We start from the raw sequence: 15,445 nt of genomic DNA, 5'->3' as shown, positions 1-15,445 counted from the left end.
AATTGCCGGTTTTTTTCGCGTGGATGACATATGAAGGTTTTCAACCCTCTCATAGTATTCAACAGTTAATCTATCCATCTTATTAACCATGAGTGTATTTTGTTTTTTTTAGTCTTGTGGTTACACAGTTTTTTAAAAATTGGGGGGGGGGGTAGTTAAAATCACTAATAGCTTCAGTCCTTGGTCTCGAAAAGACAAAAGTTATAGGTAGGAGGAAAACCGTCAGTAAGAAGAGAGTTCTAAAAGCCTGTGGAATAGGAAGTTATATTACAATGAGGGAGGGGGCTCTGCATTTATTGACCCGCAATTTCCACAAAGTTACTTATGTGTGCCTGGCAGGGAATAATCGGAAATGGCTGGGTGAGCCTTACTTGAAAAAACACACACAAATTGTCCCCCCACCCCCATGTTAAGAATGATGATCACCACTGAAATTCATTAAGTAATACATTGGAAAAAAAATAATGTCTTAATATCCAGAAAACTGCTTATTGACCGTTTCCTGTTCTTCCTGTCATCTGTCAGGCACACCGGAATAATTTTGTAGAAATCGCGGGGTCGATAAATGCAGAAGTACCAGAATCAAAACAGTGAACTGATTTAGCAAACACAAAATCGTTCACCATCTCTACAACAACTTGAAGCACCTTTTTGATTTCTACGTTTCTAATGTACGTGGACAGGTCTACAGATTTGCGTTTCTTTTTTGGGGAAACATTTTTATTCATGCTCAGAATTGCTGAAGCTTGTCAAACTGCCTGCATTAGTTGTTGCTTGCCAAAACACCCAATCCATTAAAGGCCTCATGTTTATCGAAATTTGCCAAAATTACACCTGCACGCTGTAGAAAATTGTTTTATTTGTAACTAGTAGGATGCGTAACAGTTATTTGCAAAGAAATGTGATTAAAAAAAAAAAAAAAAAAAAAATCAATGGATGAAAGAAGTGTACATCTTTTTATTATAAGGGTGGAACATAAACAAAAAAATGTATTTAACTATAAAAAAACAATATGTAAATTAATTCATCTTAATTACATGCTATTAAGTAGCAGGGTTTTTCCATGAAATATAAGATATTTTTCTTTGTAATAGCTATGAAATCGTAGCAGCTAAGTACAGATGGAAACTGACATACCTAGGTATTGTAGCAAACACTGCTTAAGAAGCAGGTATAAGCAAGTTTATTATAAAAATAATAAAGCCAAGCCTACTGATTAAGACCCGACTCAAAAGACCCCATTATAGTACCTGCTCCAAATGTGAAATATCTCTATGTCCCACTTTATAAACAATCAGTTAAAGACGAGTTGCTATTTTGTACATAAGAGAACATAAAACGGATGCTATTTCAAGCCGCTTGACAACTTTATCTGCTAACCAGTATGCCACACTTCTATTCAAAGGCAGACAGGTTCATCTTATATGTTGGAGAATTCCTTAGATATAACCCTAGATTTCTTTTCAACATCTAAATAAAAATATTTCGCCTTGAAAAAATATATAAAAGAAAATTAAAATCTACTTCCTCCATATTTTAATGATGTCTGATAGAAATCAAAACTTACATAACTTTGGGACAAGTTTTTATCTACACTAACAAATTTTTTTTTTTTTTTACATTTCATAAATACTGGAGATTGTATGTATATGAGACACACACACACATATATACATACACACACATGCATATACATGTATGTACACATGTGCGACTATATATGTGTGTGTGTGTGTGTATAGTTCCTATTTACAATGTCTCCCCATGGGACAGAGTTAGACACCAGGGTGGTTTTTTAATGTGGAAAAAAGGAACAAAAAATAAAAATTGTCTGTCGTGAAGGATTTCTCCACTAACAGAACAAGAAATTGAAGTGTAGCATCTGAGGAACAGATACTACACTTGGATGTGAATGTATGTAAGTGAATCTATAAATAAATATATATGGATGACGTAGAAGAGAGTTCTTTTAAACCCAAGACTTCTTTCGCCATCCTCATCAGGGGCGAACGATGGCATTTTGATTTTTAAAAAAAGAAAGTAGGGAGAAGAAATTAAAAATAAATATATGTATGCACATGTGTGAATATATATATATATATATATATAAAACTGAAGGTGTGTGCGTGTGGTCACGAATAGGCTCATATATGGTTGACTATTTTAAAAAACTGATTACATATAATGATAGATGTATCGAGACACAGGAATGGGTATGTTTGATCTGGCAGAACGGTGATTCATTACAATTGTGGGGTCTGCGTTCGTGCCTGGTCCACAAAGTATGGAAATAAAAAATTTAAAAAAACGTTTACAAGTGTTTTTGATATAGATGTACATAAGAATACTTTGATAAGTATGTTTTAACTTAAATAGGGATGGTATAATAAAATTGTGGGATCTGCATTCGCGCCTGGCCTCCATAGAATGGAAATAGGCACAAACTTTAATAAAGACTTTTCATATCTATCTGCATAAGTATACTTTGATAATCATGTTTCAGTTTGAAGAAATATGGTATAATTATGGGGTGTTTGTTCGCCCCTGACCTCCATAGAATGGAAATATGTCAAAAAGTTTAACAAGGTTTTTTAATATAGATCCACAAAATATTGTGATAAGTGTTCCAGTGTGAACAGGTATGGTATAATAAATTATGGGGTGTATCTATTTTATTTTTACTTGCATATTTTGCTTTGGTTTTGATACCCCCAAATTCGAAGCTATCTCTTTACAACCCTTCCTTTTCATAACCTATCATACTTTCATAAATCAGAGTCCATTTTCTGTAGGCTGTTTTTAAACCCAGCCAATGACGGGTACTTTTTCTAGTATATATATGATTATTTTTTTTTTGGAAAAAGAAATCCAGCAGTGCTCAATTAAAAAGGAAAATCCGAAAATAAGAGTGTATTTATATTTTGTATACAGAAAGTTGTTAGATGAAACAAGTCATTGGTACCGTCTGTTTCAAGCCCGATAATTAGGACCGTTTAAGATATCCATATCAAGCTTTCTTCAGTCAACACTCATCTATTTTGTAACCGGAAGTGGAATATATATATATATATATATATATATATATATATACACACACACACACCTTACGAGTTGAAATTTTTAAAGAAATTTTTAAAAGGATTTCGAAATTTTTAAACGTAATTGGATATAATTAAATGAAATTTTACATTTTTAACCGATATTGATATAAATTTTAAGTTTGAATTTTTATATTTAAAAAAAAAAAAATAAATAAAATTAGATTTTTGAATTAAATTGGTTTCAAATTAAAATTGTTATATATATATATATATATATATATATATATATAAAAAAAAAATTTTAATCGAAATTAGATTTTAAAATAAAATAATTCAAATTTTATAGTTAATGAAATCATCATCATCATCATCATCCGATAAATAAGCAGAACGAGAGTTAAATGTGAACTCATGAGGTATATATATATATATATATATTCCACTTCTGGTTATAAAACCGATAAGTATTGGCTGAAGAGAGCTTGATATGGATATTTTAAACGGTCTTAATTATTGGGCTTGAAACCGACGGTACCAATGACTTGTCTCATTTAACTTTCTGTACACAAAATACGAAATATGTGTGTATGAGCAACGAAAAAAAAAATTCATAGATGAAACAGTTTTAAGATGCTTGTTAATTTTACAAAAAAAAAAAAAAAAAAAATGGACTTTCCTAAATCACAATATTGCGGAGGTGTTTGGCTCAAAAAAGATATAAAGTTCTCTTGGAGTTTAAAAAAAAAGTTAGCACAAAAATAGTCTTGAGTCTTGCAACAGTAAAAACAACCGTCAGATGTTATGTTTGTGGAAACAGTAGGTGTATACAGGAACTAAAGAACAAGTTTTAGAACATTACAGACAATAAATCATGAAAAGATGAAGCAAAAGGTTTAAAAAAGATGAATGAAGAAAAAAAAAAAAAATACTCACTGATATTATCAGTTGCAATTTCTATTTGAGACGTCATATTTAAAAGGGAGGCTATTTCATAAGCCGTACTTTCCATTGTTTTGGTCAAAGTGGTTGCAACCCTTGAACGCTCCTCAGGTGGCATTTCATTCCACCCATCTTGCTGGTTAGGCTGTAACATGGCACTACCAACACTGATAAAACCCTTAAGAAAAAAAAAAAAAAAAAAAAAGAAAAAAAAAAAGATAAATAAAAACAAAAACAAATAAAAATGAAATAAAAATGAAATAAAAAATTTTAGTATATGCTTATCACTAGCTATAGGTATCTGGCCTTATCAGGTATTCAATAATGATACTTTGTTTTATTTTTGCTTATTTTTAGTTATATGCAGAAAGAATTTTAATTTTATATTTAATTATATATTAAATTAGCTTTTTATTTTTTTTTTACATAAACATTTAGGTGATTAAGGAATTAGCTTCTGTAAAAGCAGCAGCATCGCCTAATGAAGTCTAGTTATTTATAACTAGTTGACTGAAATATACTCATGAATGTGTAGCGATACTTAAATGTTTATGTCAAAAAATAAGTAAAAATTATATCTTGCTCTACTTTGGTATTGAGCACTTTTGTATAAACATTGTTAAACTCGTTGAAGGTTTCACCTTTGAACAATATTAACCTGGAATAATTAATAACTTTCTAAAAGTCTTTTTCACCCCCAAACAATGCATATTGTCACTTGTAATGTTAGGGGCTACTAATTTGGGATCATTAGTAACAGAGGACCATGGGGAGTTGAGAAGCGAGATCTGTTTACATTACATTTAAACTTCTGCATCTTAGTATAGTTAAGAAAGCAGGAAACGGAGGGAATTATTAAGTCTTGAGGGAAGAAATCATTACAGTAGAAGTAGAGACCTTAACAGACAAAGGGTGGGATTTTGCTGTTTGTTGAGAGTAGGTAAGTCAAAGAGGGACAAGTGCTACGAGTTTAAGGTTTTGTAAAACAGGCATAGGGATGCAAAAGTGTGACAATGGGTCATCAGCCATTTAATAGATGAAAGTATTGTTTTTTTGTTTTTTTTGTTATGAGTTTGGTGTAGGGATATCACCATAGATCTAAAAAAAATAGTTTGATTCTGTAAAATAAAGAAAAGTTCCAATAATAAAAAAAAGGTTCCAATAATAAAAAATTTAAAGATGACAAATAAGATTAACCTATTTTTTCTTGCTTTAGATAATGTTGTTCAATCAAGTGAAACAATAATGCTAAAAATGACAAAAGATTTGTTTCCAATATTATTCTGACATGTTTAAAAATAAGTTTAAAAAAAACAAAACTTCTGATATCAATTAGGAAATTAGATTGAAGGTGTCAATTGCAATTCTGGGATTAGTTTGGCTCTCAGAGCAACCATTTTATTAAAGCCACGGCATAAACACAACTATATAAAAAGAAAAAATTCCTACTTACAGGCATTACATTTTCATGAAAAAAAACTTTCATATCTGATGAAGATATTTGATTGTAAAAGTGAATTTTGCTTAATTATAACACACTAGCAGTTGAGCCTGGCTTTGCTCAGGCCCTATATACTGTTCATAACTTTATGAGCATACATATATATATTAAAAAGTATATAATAGGCTCCCTTAACCATAGAGAAAAGTTGGTAGAGACTGCAGAGGTCGATTTTTTTAAAACTTTGATCCCAATTTTGACCCCTTAACATTTGTTTTGGGCTCAAATCAAATTTAAATGTTTGACCCATGTCCAAGTTACTTACATCTAAAATTTCAAGTGTTTAGACCCAAAATTGTCAGGAGTTTGGTAGAGATTTCAAAAGGTAAAATCGTTGAACTTTGACCCTTTAACAGCCAAATTTCTGGCCGAAAACTGATTAAATAGATTTTCCCAAATCTCAATACCCTTTATGTCAAATCTCACGTCTGTAGGCCGAAAATTGACAGTTATTTAATAGGGAAATGTATGCAAACAGACAGACAATTTCACTTTTATAGATATATAGATGGAATTAGTTTTATTTCTGAAAACTGATGAAATATAAAATTAAAAAAATATCTGATCAGTGATTTCAAAATAAAATCAATGAATTCGATTTATAGATTGAAGTAATATTGAACAATCTGTTAAATGTCATTTATATAAACAATTTATATAAAAGATGGAAATGTATTGGATAGAAGTAAAACTGACCAGATGAAGGTCAAAGTGAAACAAATTTTGAATAATTTTATACAAAATTTTTTTTTAATTAAAAAAGTTTAAACTAAATATTTTTGCTTTGTTTTCAGTTCTGACCTCCTACAGCACATTTCCATATTATTAATTGCCTTCTATAATTTTTTTTATTTTCTACAAAATGTGTCACATAAACTACATCAAACTATTAAGTATCAATTTCCACAAAGGAGGTACTGAAATCAAATAAAAACAAAAAAAAAATTTTAATACTCACCTCAGTAAAATTAGTAACTGCATCTATTTTAGGCCTGGAATTAGGTTTTCCACCTGGTTTTTCCACTTCATTTTGAAGGATTTTGGTCAATTCAGGAATGATTTCTTTTGTGGTTTTGATGATATCACCTGAACCAAGTTTGGAAATCTTCATAGACCGCGATAATTCGCTCATTGAATTCTGAGGCTTAGTATAATTAACCTGTCGAAGAAATATTTTGATAAAAAATGAACGGAATCAATAATCAAAATTGGTTTTAGAATTTGACTTAAAGTAACAGAAAAAAAAAATCTCATTTTAATTAAAAAAAGAGAAAAAAATGCTGCAAACAATTTGTTTTTTTATTAAAGATACTTTTCCTGAATATCATGAATTCAGAATAAAAAATATTGTTTGAAATTGGCTTAAGATATCTTTTATAGCATACAAAACTTCCTACATTGCAACAATGAGTAGACATTGTTAATTTATGTAATATTTAATGTGATATGTATTTTATATATATCTGAGTGAAATTCTTAAAAAAAAAAAAAAAGAAAAAAAGAAAAAAAAGACGAGGGAAAAAAAAAGACGAGGGAAAAAAAAAGACGAGGGAAAAAAAAAGACGAGGGAAAAAAAAAGACGAGGGAAAAAAAAAGACGAGGGAAAAAAAAAGACGAGGGAAAAAAAAAGACGAGGGAAAAAAAAAGACGAGGGAAAAAAAAAGACGAGGGAAAAAAAAAGACGAGGGAAAAAAAAAGACGAGGGAAAAAAAAAGACGAGGGAAAAAAAAAGACGAGGGAAAAAAAAAGACGAGGGAAAAAAAAAGACGAGGGAAAAAAAAAGACGAGGGAAAAAAAAAGACGAGGGAAAAAAAAAGACGAGGGAAAAAAAAAGACGAGGGAAAAAAAAAGACGAGGGAAAAAAAAAGACGAGGGAAAAAAAAAGACGAGGGAAAAAAAAAGACGAGGGAAAAAAAAAGACGAGGGAAAAAAAAAGACGAGGGAAAAAAAAAGACGAGGGAAAAAAAAAGACGAGGGAAAAAAAAAGACGAGGGAAAAAAAAAGACGAGGGAAAAAAAAGACGAGGGAAAAAAAAAGACGAGGGAAAAAAAAAGACGAGGGGAAAAAAAAAGACGAGGGGAAAAAAAAAGACGAGGGGAAAAAAAAAGACGAGGGGAAAAAAAAAGACGAGGGGAAAAAAAAAGACGAGGGGAAAAAAAAAGACGAGGGAAAAAAAAAGACGAGGGAAAAAAAAAGACGAGGGAAAAAAAAAGACGAGGGAAAAAAAAAGACGAGGGGAAAAAAAAAGACGAGGGAAAAAAAAGACGAGGGAAAAAAAAGACGAGGGAAAAAAAAAAGACGAGGGAAAAAAAAAAGACGAGGGAAAAATAAAGACGAGGGAAAAATAAAGACGAGGGAAAAATAAAGACGAGGGAAAAATAAAGACGAGGGAAAAATAAAGACGGGGGAAAAAAAAGACGGGGGGGAAAAAAAGACGGGGGGGAAAAAAAAGACGGGGGGGAAAAAAAAGACGGGGGAAAAAAAAAGACGGGGGGGGGAAAGACGGGGGAAAAAAAAGACTGGGGGAAAAAAAAAGACTGGGGGGAAAAAAAAAGACTGGGGGAAAAAAAAGACTGGGGGGAAAAAAAAGACGGGGGGGGGGGGGGAAAGACGGGGGGGAAAAAAAAAGACGGGGTGGAAAAAAAAGACGGGGTGGAAAAAAAAGACGGGGGGGAAAAAAAAGACGGGGGGGGGAAAAAAAGACGGGGGGGGGAAAAAAAAAAAGACGGGGGAAAAAAAAAAAGACGGGGGGGAAAAAAAAAAGACGGGGGAAAAAAAAAAAGACGGGGGAAAAAAAAAAAGACGGGGGGAAAAAAAAAAGACGGGGGGAAAAAAAAAAGACGGGGGAAAAAAAAAAGACGGGGGAAAAAAAAAAGACGGGGGAAAAAAAAAAGACGGGGGAAAAAAAAAAGACGGGGGAAAAAAAAAAGACGGGGGAAAAAAAAAAGACGGGGGAAAAAAAAAGACGGGGGAAAAAAAAGACGGGGGGGAAAAAAAGACGGGGGGGGGAAAAAAGACGAGGGAAAAAAAAGACGAGGGAGGGGAAAGACGGGGGGGGGGGAAGACGGGGGGGAGAGAAAAGAGGAGGTAAAAAAAAAAAAAAAAAAAAAAAAAAGAGATGACGTAAAAAAAAAAATTGATCTGTTCTCATTTCAGAACAGTTAGAATACTGGTAATTCTAAAACTACCAATAAAGTTTTAGCATTCCTACTAAAACAGCATTATTCCAGAAGCATAACATTACTTATAGAAAAAACATTAACATGATCATCACTACTTGTATAGACTGACAACGTGATCACATTTCAAGATGAAAGGTAACCTAAAAGCTGTCTCTTCTGATTAAATAGTACTTACAGTATTTGCAATGTCCTGCAGCCAAGGAGCCACACAGTCTGTGTAATTGGGCACATTACCAATCCAATCGTCTTGACCACATTCCCATTTTGCAATACCTGAGGAAAGATTAATGTATTAGATTCAAACATATTTCCAGATAGAGATCGCAGAAATATTTCATCAGAAGAAAAATGATGCCAAGAACTTTATCTCATTTCAATATTGAAATAAACATAAAACAAGATCTATAATATTAATCTCACCTGCCTATTTAAATGTATGTATGTATGTATATCTAAAACTTTCGACAGAGGCGATAGATTTTCACGAGATCGGTATCGTTTTGAAGCTCGACCCTTCAGACAACAAATATCGAAAAATTGGGTAAAAACATTAATTCCTCAGACATAAATCCATGGCCAGAAATAAGTTATTTTTGAATTTCTTAAAGCCGTACAATGTATGCAAGCATGGAAGATGGATATGAAATTGAATATGATGAGCTATTTCATACTCATCCATTTGTACTGGTTGGAATGAGCTCCATAATTATAATAAAGGACAATTCTTTAAATTCGACCTTGATGGGGTAATTAGATTAAACCTTGACGAGATTCTGACATTTTAACTTAGATGGTCAGTTTAACCTTGCACAACTCTATAAAAACAGAAGTTTATGTAGTTGGCCAATATTAAAGTTATTATGCCAATGCGACAAATAAGATTAAAACAATAGATACCAATTCATAATTTATGAATTTTAATTTTAATAGACCTCCCGAGATGCCGGGAAACCTTATACTTCAGTAGTTTCTTTCCTATAACTGCTAGACTCCCGGATCCCTGCTTTCTGGACTGCACTGACATGCAGAAGTACAAGTGTAATGTGAACAGACATCTCACTGCTCAACTCCCTACATAGTGTTCCTGAAGGTATGGCCCCAAATAAGAGCCACTTACACCCAAGTAGCACTGTGCTTTGTTCGGGGTGAAATAACAGTTAAAAAAAAATAAAAAATAAAGTTAAAAAACAATTTAAAGAATTCAATAAATGTTTCTTGAAAAGGCAAAGGAATACAAATAATGGAAAATATTCTTTAAACCACCAAGTTGGCAGTGTGCGTTGTGGGGGAACTATTTTGGAATTTGGTCATTAAAAGGGTTAAGTTAATTATGGCAAACTCATTAAGTGTTTGGATCTATTAAGGGGATTGAATTAAAATTCCTAAATGGCACAATACACAATGGATTCTTAAAAGATGGCTCGCAAGAAAATGGATTGGAAAAAAATAAAACAACTGCTACAAAAGCTTTTAACGTTAAATTAAACAATTCAAAAGCATACTTATGCAAACGTGATTTTTAGAGCGACATACCGAATTTCAAAAATACACAGAAAAGGAAACTATTTCAGAATAAGTGAGATAAGCAAAATTCTTTTAAATTTGTGGGAGACTTCATTTTTTTAATCATTTAAAAGATTAATTTTCAGCTAATCTGTGACGTTATCTATTATAACTTATGGGGAACCAATTTTATAGAACCATAAATTTGAAATTAAATCTTTCTTTTAATGAAATTTTCAATAAAATTGTTTGATATGATTGGTTTTTAAAAAATTTTTTTGTTGTAATTCTTTCGAAAACTCAACTTATTGTCTATGCAAGTTATTTGGTGAGAGTAGAAAGGGGACCCTCGGTTTACTTTCGGCAGTCTCGTAACTTGATTCCCTTATGTTGTCTTTTAGTCCTCACATTCCATGAACAATGTTTTCTGACAAAGGGGGAAGAATTGTTGTTTTCTGGTTTGTAGGTTAGTCAAAAACAAAGTGAGATTAAATATATTTGATATGCATAAAGCTGACACACATGGCTGCCCAAATTTTCCCTCAACTTCTGGAAGTTTCCATCAAAGAATCACCTCGATCCTCTTAGTTTCAGACAACAGAAAATACACTTAAACTGGGTTGCTATGAGTTTGGACAGTTCTATCAACCATAAAGTATCACCTATTTATACACGTTGTGGGTGACGCTGGGTGTACCAAGTTAGAGTTCATTTCGTTTCACAGAAATACTTTCATCAGACTCACACATGACCTTGTGTTATAAAGGCTGGCTTTTGGGCCGAGATCCAAGTGTAGTATCTGTTCCGATGCTACACTTAATTTGTCATTAGTCAATGGAGGGGGAGACCTTTTATACTGAGGAAAATTTTACTTTGCCTACTGTCAGAGTGTCCCTGTTTTGGGAGAGCTGGTTTTCCCCACATTATAAATGACCTTGTGTCACATATTGCTCTTGTAGGGAAGCAATTAAATACCAGGAGGTAAACATCACTCCAGACGGACTACAACAATCTATAGAATCAGGCGTATCCTTTTCTCTATCCACCAAGGCCTAACCCCTCTAGGTTAATACCACCAGAAAGATGAAGAGGAAAAAATAAAATAAAAACCATGTTGTCTTTGAAAGGGTGTCTACACTGAAAATCTAAACTAAGACAAGCCGAGCATGCAAGGCCTCTCCTTCACAAGTGAAAAATCTTTCAACATGACTAATGTTTGTGTAAAATTTCAAAGAATCCAAGGCATGATTATTGGGAAAAGTGTGAACAAACGAACAGATGAAGGATTTGGAGGCAATTTTAAGGGAGCAACCATAGTTATCCCGGAAAATTAATTCTAGCAAAAGTTTACTTTCACCATCACTAATGTTTGTGCAATATTGTAAAAAAAAACAAACAAAAAAACCCCAAGGTTTTTGAGAAAAGTGTGAACAAACAGACGAATTGATGAACGGGGGTGAACTGCTAGGTCCAATTCCTCCTTTGTTGGGAGACCAAAAAATATTTTAATCACTTGAGAGAATATTTCACAGCACTATTGGTTTTCCAATATTTTCAAATTAACCTTAAGAAATAATGTTTTCAAAGATGTGACCAAAGTCCTGTGTAAAATACTTATATGCTTGGTTTAATTTAAAAAATAAATTAAGAAAAAAATAAAAGACCTTTTCACAATAAGTGCCTCGTAAGTCAATTTTTTTTTTTTTTTTTAACGAAAAACAAAGGCTTTTTATACATTAACTTTTTTAGAATCTGGAAATAAAAACAGCTTTACTCATCATTGCAATATTGCAACCATACTTGTTTTACAAATACTTTAATCGAATGTGCACTGCCAAAGTTCCTATATGCAGGAAAATCTACTCTAATAATTTTTTTCTGCCAGACTGCTAAACTTTAGAATTTTCTCCCCTTTTCCTGCTTCCGAGTGTACTAATCCGCAAAAGTTTAAATGTAATGTGAACAGACATCTCAACTGCCCAAACTACTGTTGTTATGTAATGGATGGCTGGAACCATCATACATAACTGAAAAGAAAAAACTTCTTTAATAAAGGATTTAAAAGAGTGGGCATCGAATAATCGATTGTCTACCAGTTGAAAAGAGAAAGTGCTTACGTCATAAACAGAGAAATCGGACGACGATTTTTTTGTTTACAAAACAAAGAAACGTGACATTCCTCATAAGCTCTGGAAGTACAGATATTGGCATGAGTGGTAAATTCACGTGTCGGTCAGCTGAAGATAAAATCGGATGATCATCTGAGGTCAGGAACCGGCAAAGAAATTGTCAAAACGTGACTAAAGAACGCATGTTCTATTATCGATCAGCTGATTGACAGAACGCATGGATAGGAAAAACAAAGCGACAAAATGCCAATAAAAACGGTGAATCTAACGAGAAGAAGAAAGAGAGCTAACAGAGAGAGGAGAAACAAGGGACAGAACGTCGCTGAAGACCGGATCGTTGAAACGTCAATTTCCCTCCTCAGATCACTGTGAGAACACTGTTACTATCGCTGTGAACTTCAGAACCACCAAAAGAAAAAAAAAAGACGAACTGTTTAAATTGTAAATATGTATAATATTGTAAAATATAATTTTATACAAAAACAAACGCAATTGTGACTTACGTCTTTTAATGCATATTTTTAAGTTACGGCTGATCGTTCTAAGTTGTCAACCGCTTTGTTTTCAGGTTCAACATTATGACATTTTTGACAATTGACGAGAGGCAAGATAAGGAAAAAGTGCCAGTCTAAGGTGAGATAACTCACTAGTCTTAATTCGTTGTCATGACAACCGCTTCGTAAACAAGTGAACCCACGGACGACCAACGTAATTAAAACTGCTATGTACCACAGCCAGGGAGTCCTACGCACTACTACGATTTCCCAACCTGGGGGGCCACTCCACAATACAACACTGTTAGACATGATCCCAATTAGTAGCTCTTTTACATCCAAGTGGCACTATGCATTGTTTGCGGTGAAATAAATTAAAAACAAACAAGTGAAGCAGGCATGGTCCCCTGTGAGTGCACAGTGAACGAGGCATAAAAAAAAAATGAGTAAGTTCAGCATCCCCCCCCCACTTAGCCCCAAAAGTCTTCAGGGGATGTCAAATACTGGTGAAAATGAACAAACATTGCAGTTTTAGGCCTTAACATATGTAAACTTTTTGCACCATGCAAAAAAAAAAAAAAAAAGGAAAAATTTGCTGTCCACACCCCATTTAGCTTCAAAAGTCCTGAAGACCTTAACATATTTAAATTTGAGTTCAGCACCATGCAAAACTGCTAAATAGACATACACAGAAAATTTTGGACAAATATGGTAGAATAGTCCCAAGAGTTATCGCGAAGTATAGACAAAAAAAAATTATATAGAAATCAGTTACAACTTTTCAGAAAGTTTTATAAAAATTCAAGGCATCAATTTTTTTTTTTAATAAGCACAAAAGTGTCAATTTTAGTCATTTTATTTCGAAAGGCAACCGGAGTTTTCCTGGAAAATCTGTTCTGTTGCTCTTTTACTTATATCATGTTTAATGTTAGTGCAAAATTTTAAAAAATTCCAAGGCGTAATTATTGAGAAAAGTGCGGACAGACGAATGGACGAACGGACAAGAGTGAATTTAGAGGTCCACCCTCCTTTTGTCGGGGGTGGAGTGGGGAGGTGAAAGAGTTCTTTATTGAAACCGAACGTCTTCTACAGAATTTTTTTCTTTTTTTTTTTTTTTTTTTTTTTTTTTAGAAACTTGAAAGTTATATCATCTGTTTTTAAGTGAAAACTAATCTGCCAAGAAAACGGAAACTAAAATTCTTTTGCCAAAAAAGAAAAAAAGAATGTCCCTTTCATAAACAGAAATATCAATAAACCTCTCTTGGGCAATTTTGAAATATAAACTAATTTGGTCTACTTTTACAAATGGCAACTTTCATACCATGTGAACAAGACATACCAACGATTATAATGTAAACGGTTCAAATTCTTGCCCCCAATATTGCTGTCTGATGAAATCAGCACCAAGATATGGCTGTTAAATAGCAGTTAAAGCATACTTGAAGAAATTCGACAATTCTAACTAAAAAGAAAATCTAGGATACTATCCATAACAGAACTTATTTTGGGGGATCCTTGGCATCTTGAGTTTAGGCCATTTTTGAAATAGCCTTTTCCTTGTTGCTCTCTTCCTTTGAGAAGAGATTAGTTTATTGCTAATCACCTGAGGCGCCTATACTGAGGAATGCTGATGGCGCATTTTTGAAATGACTTTTTCCTTGTTGACTGTGGTATGTTGCTGGTCCTATGCAGTTCTAGGAAGTTTGTCCTCCTGAACTTTGCCTCCTCCCTTTGAAAAGGGGTTAGCTAATTGCTAATCACCTGAGGTGCCCCTGTCGGAGAACACTGACAGAACTATTAAAGCATTTACTGCAGATCAGACTGCTCTTCTAGGCAGCTGCCTGTTTAATGACACTGACTTTTATGTCATCTTTCTGCCGTGCAAAGAATATAAAAAACTTCAGTGAATATGTGCATCCTCCAGATGTAAATCTTTAATATTTTGTGAATTAATAGATTAGTAATTTGTGTTTCAAGATGTTTTAGATGAGAATTGATAGTTTGTATTATTATTAGTTGTCCACAAGGACCTCTGGTATAACAGATACAAGTGCTAACTATATATGAGTTCTAAATGATAGTTTTCTGGAGGTTGAAGGTTCAAGTCTCAGTGCAGGTTATACTAAGAATAGAAATATATATTCTACCTGGTCATGAATGGGGGGGAACAAGAATAAGCTACTCTATGGATTCTGGCAAAGACCAAAATCATGGTATATAAAGCTGTCTTGCTGCCCACTCTTCTCTATGGATCGGAGGCCTGGACCACATACAGGAGGCACGTAAAAACCCTGGAGACGTACCACCAAAGATGCCTCCGAAAAATCCTCAGAATTAGTTGGAAGGACCGACGCACCAACACCAGCGTCCTGGGTGAGGCTGACATTCCCACTATCACCGCTACTGTTGCTCAACGCCAGCTCAGATGGACTGGTCATGTTGTCCGAATGCCGGATCTCCGCCTCCCAAAACAGATTTTCTACTCTCAGCTTGTTGAGGGAAGGCGTGCCCAGGGTGGCCAAAAGATGAGGTATAAGGACAACATCAAAGCAAATCTAAAGCGGTTTCACATGGACCTTGAGACATGGGAGGACGTGGCTGGGAACAGGTTGGCATGGAGGAGCGCTGTCCACAAAGGTGCTGCGCTTTATAGTAG

The 15,445-nt window shown here is 33.7% G+C and overlaps 1 protein-coding gene across 10 annotated transcripts in view; it reads right to left on the bottom strand.

Moving 5' to 3' along the window:
- The window catches only part of LOC145296756 (adhesion G protein-coupled receptor L4-like), a 700,831-nt gene that overhangs the window by 88,837 nt on the left and 596,549 nt on the right, over positions 1–15,445 (bottom strand). For all 10 annotated transcript variants that reach the window (XM_080142799.1, XM_080142801.1, XM_080142796.1 and 7 more), the window contains 3 exons: positions 8,839–8,936; positions 6,440–6,640; positions 3,975–4,158 (listed from right to left, as the gene is read on the bottom strand). In XM_080142799.1, coding sequence (XP_079998925.1) covers positions 3,975–4,158; positions 6,440–6,640; positions 8,839–8,936 — 483 coding nt within the window. The remainder of the gene's footprint in view (positions 1–3,974; positions 4,159–6,439; positions 6,641–8,838; positions 8,937–15,445) is intronic.

Source organism: Euprymna scolopes, chromosome 17, assembly GCF_053919585.1.
Source record: "Euprymna scolopes isolate OS-2025 chromosome 17, ASM5391958v1, whole genome shotgun sequence".
Lineage (NCBI taxonomy): Eukaryota > Metazoa > Mollusca > Cephalopoda > Sepiida > Sepiolidae > Euprymna > Euprymna scolopes.
The sequence above is the reverse complement of the archived record's forward strand: the minus strand, read 5'-3'. Positions and strand labels throughout refer to the sequence as shown.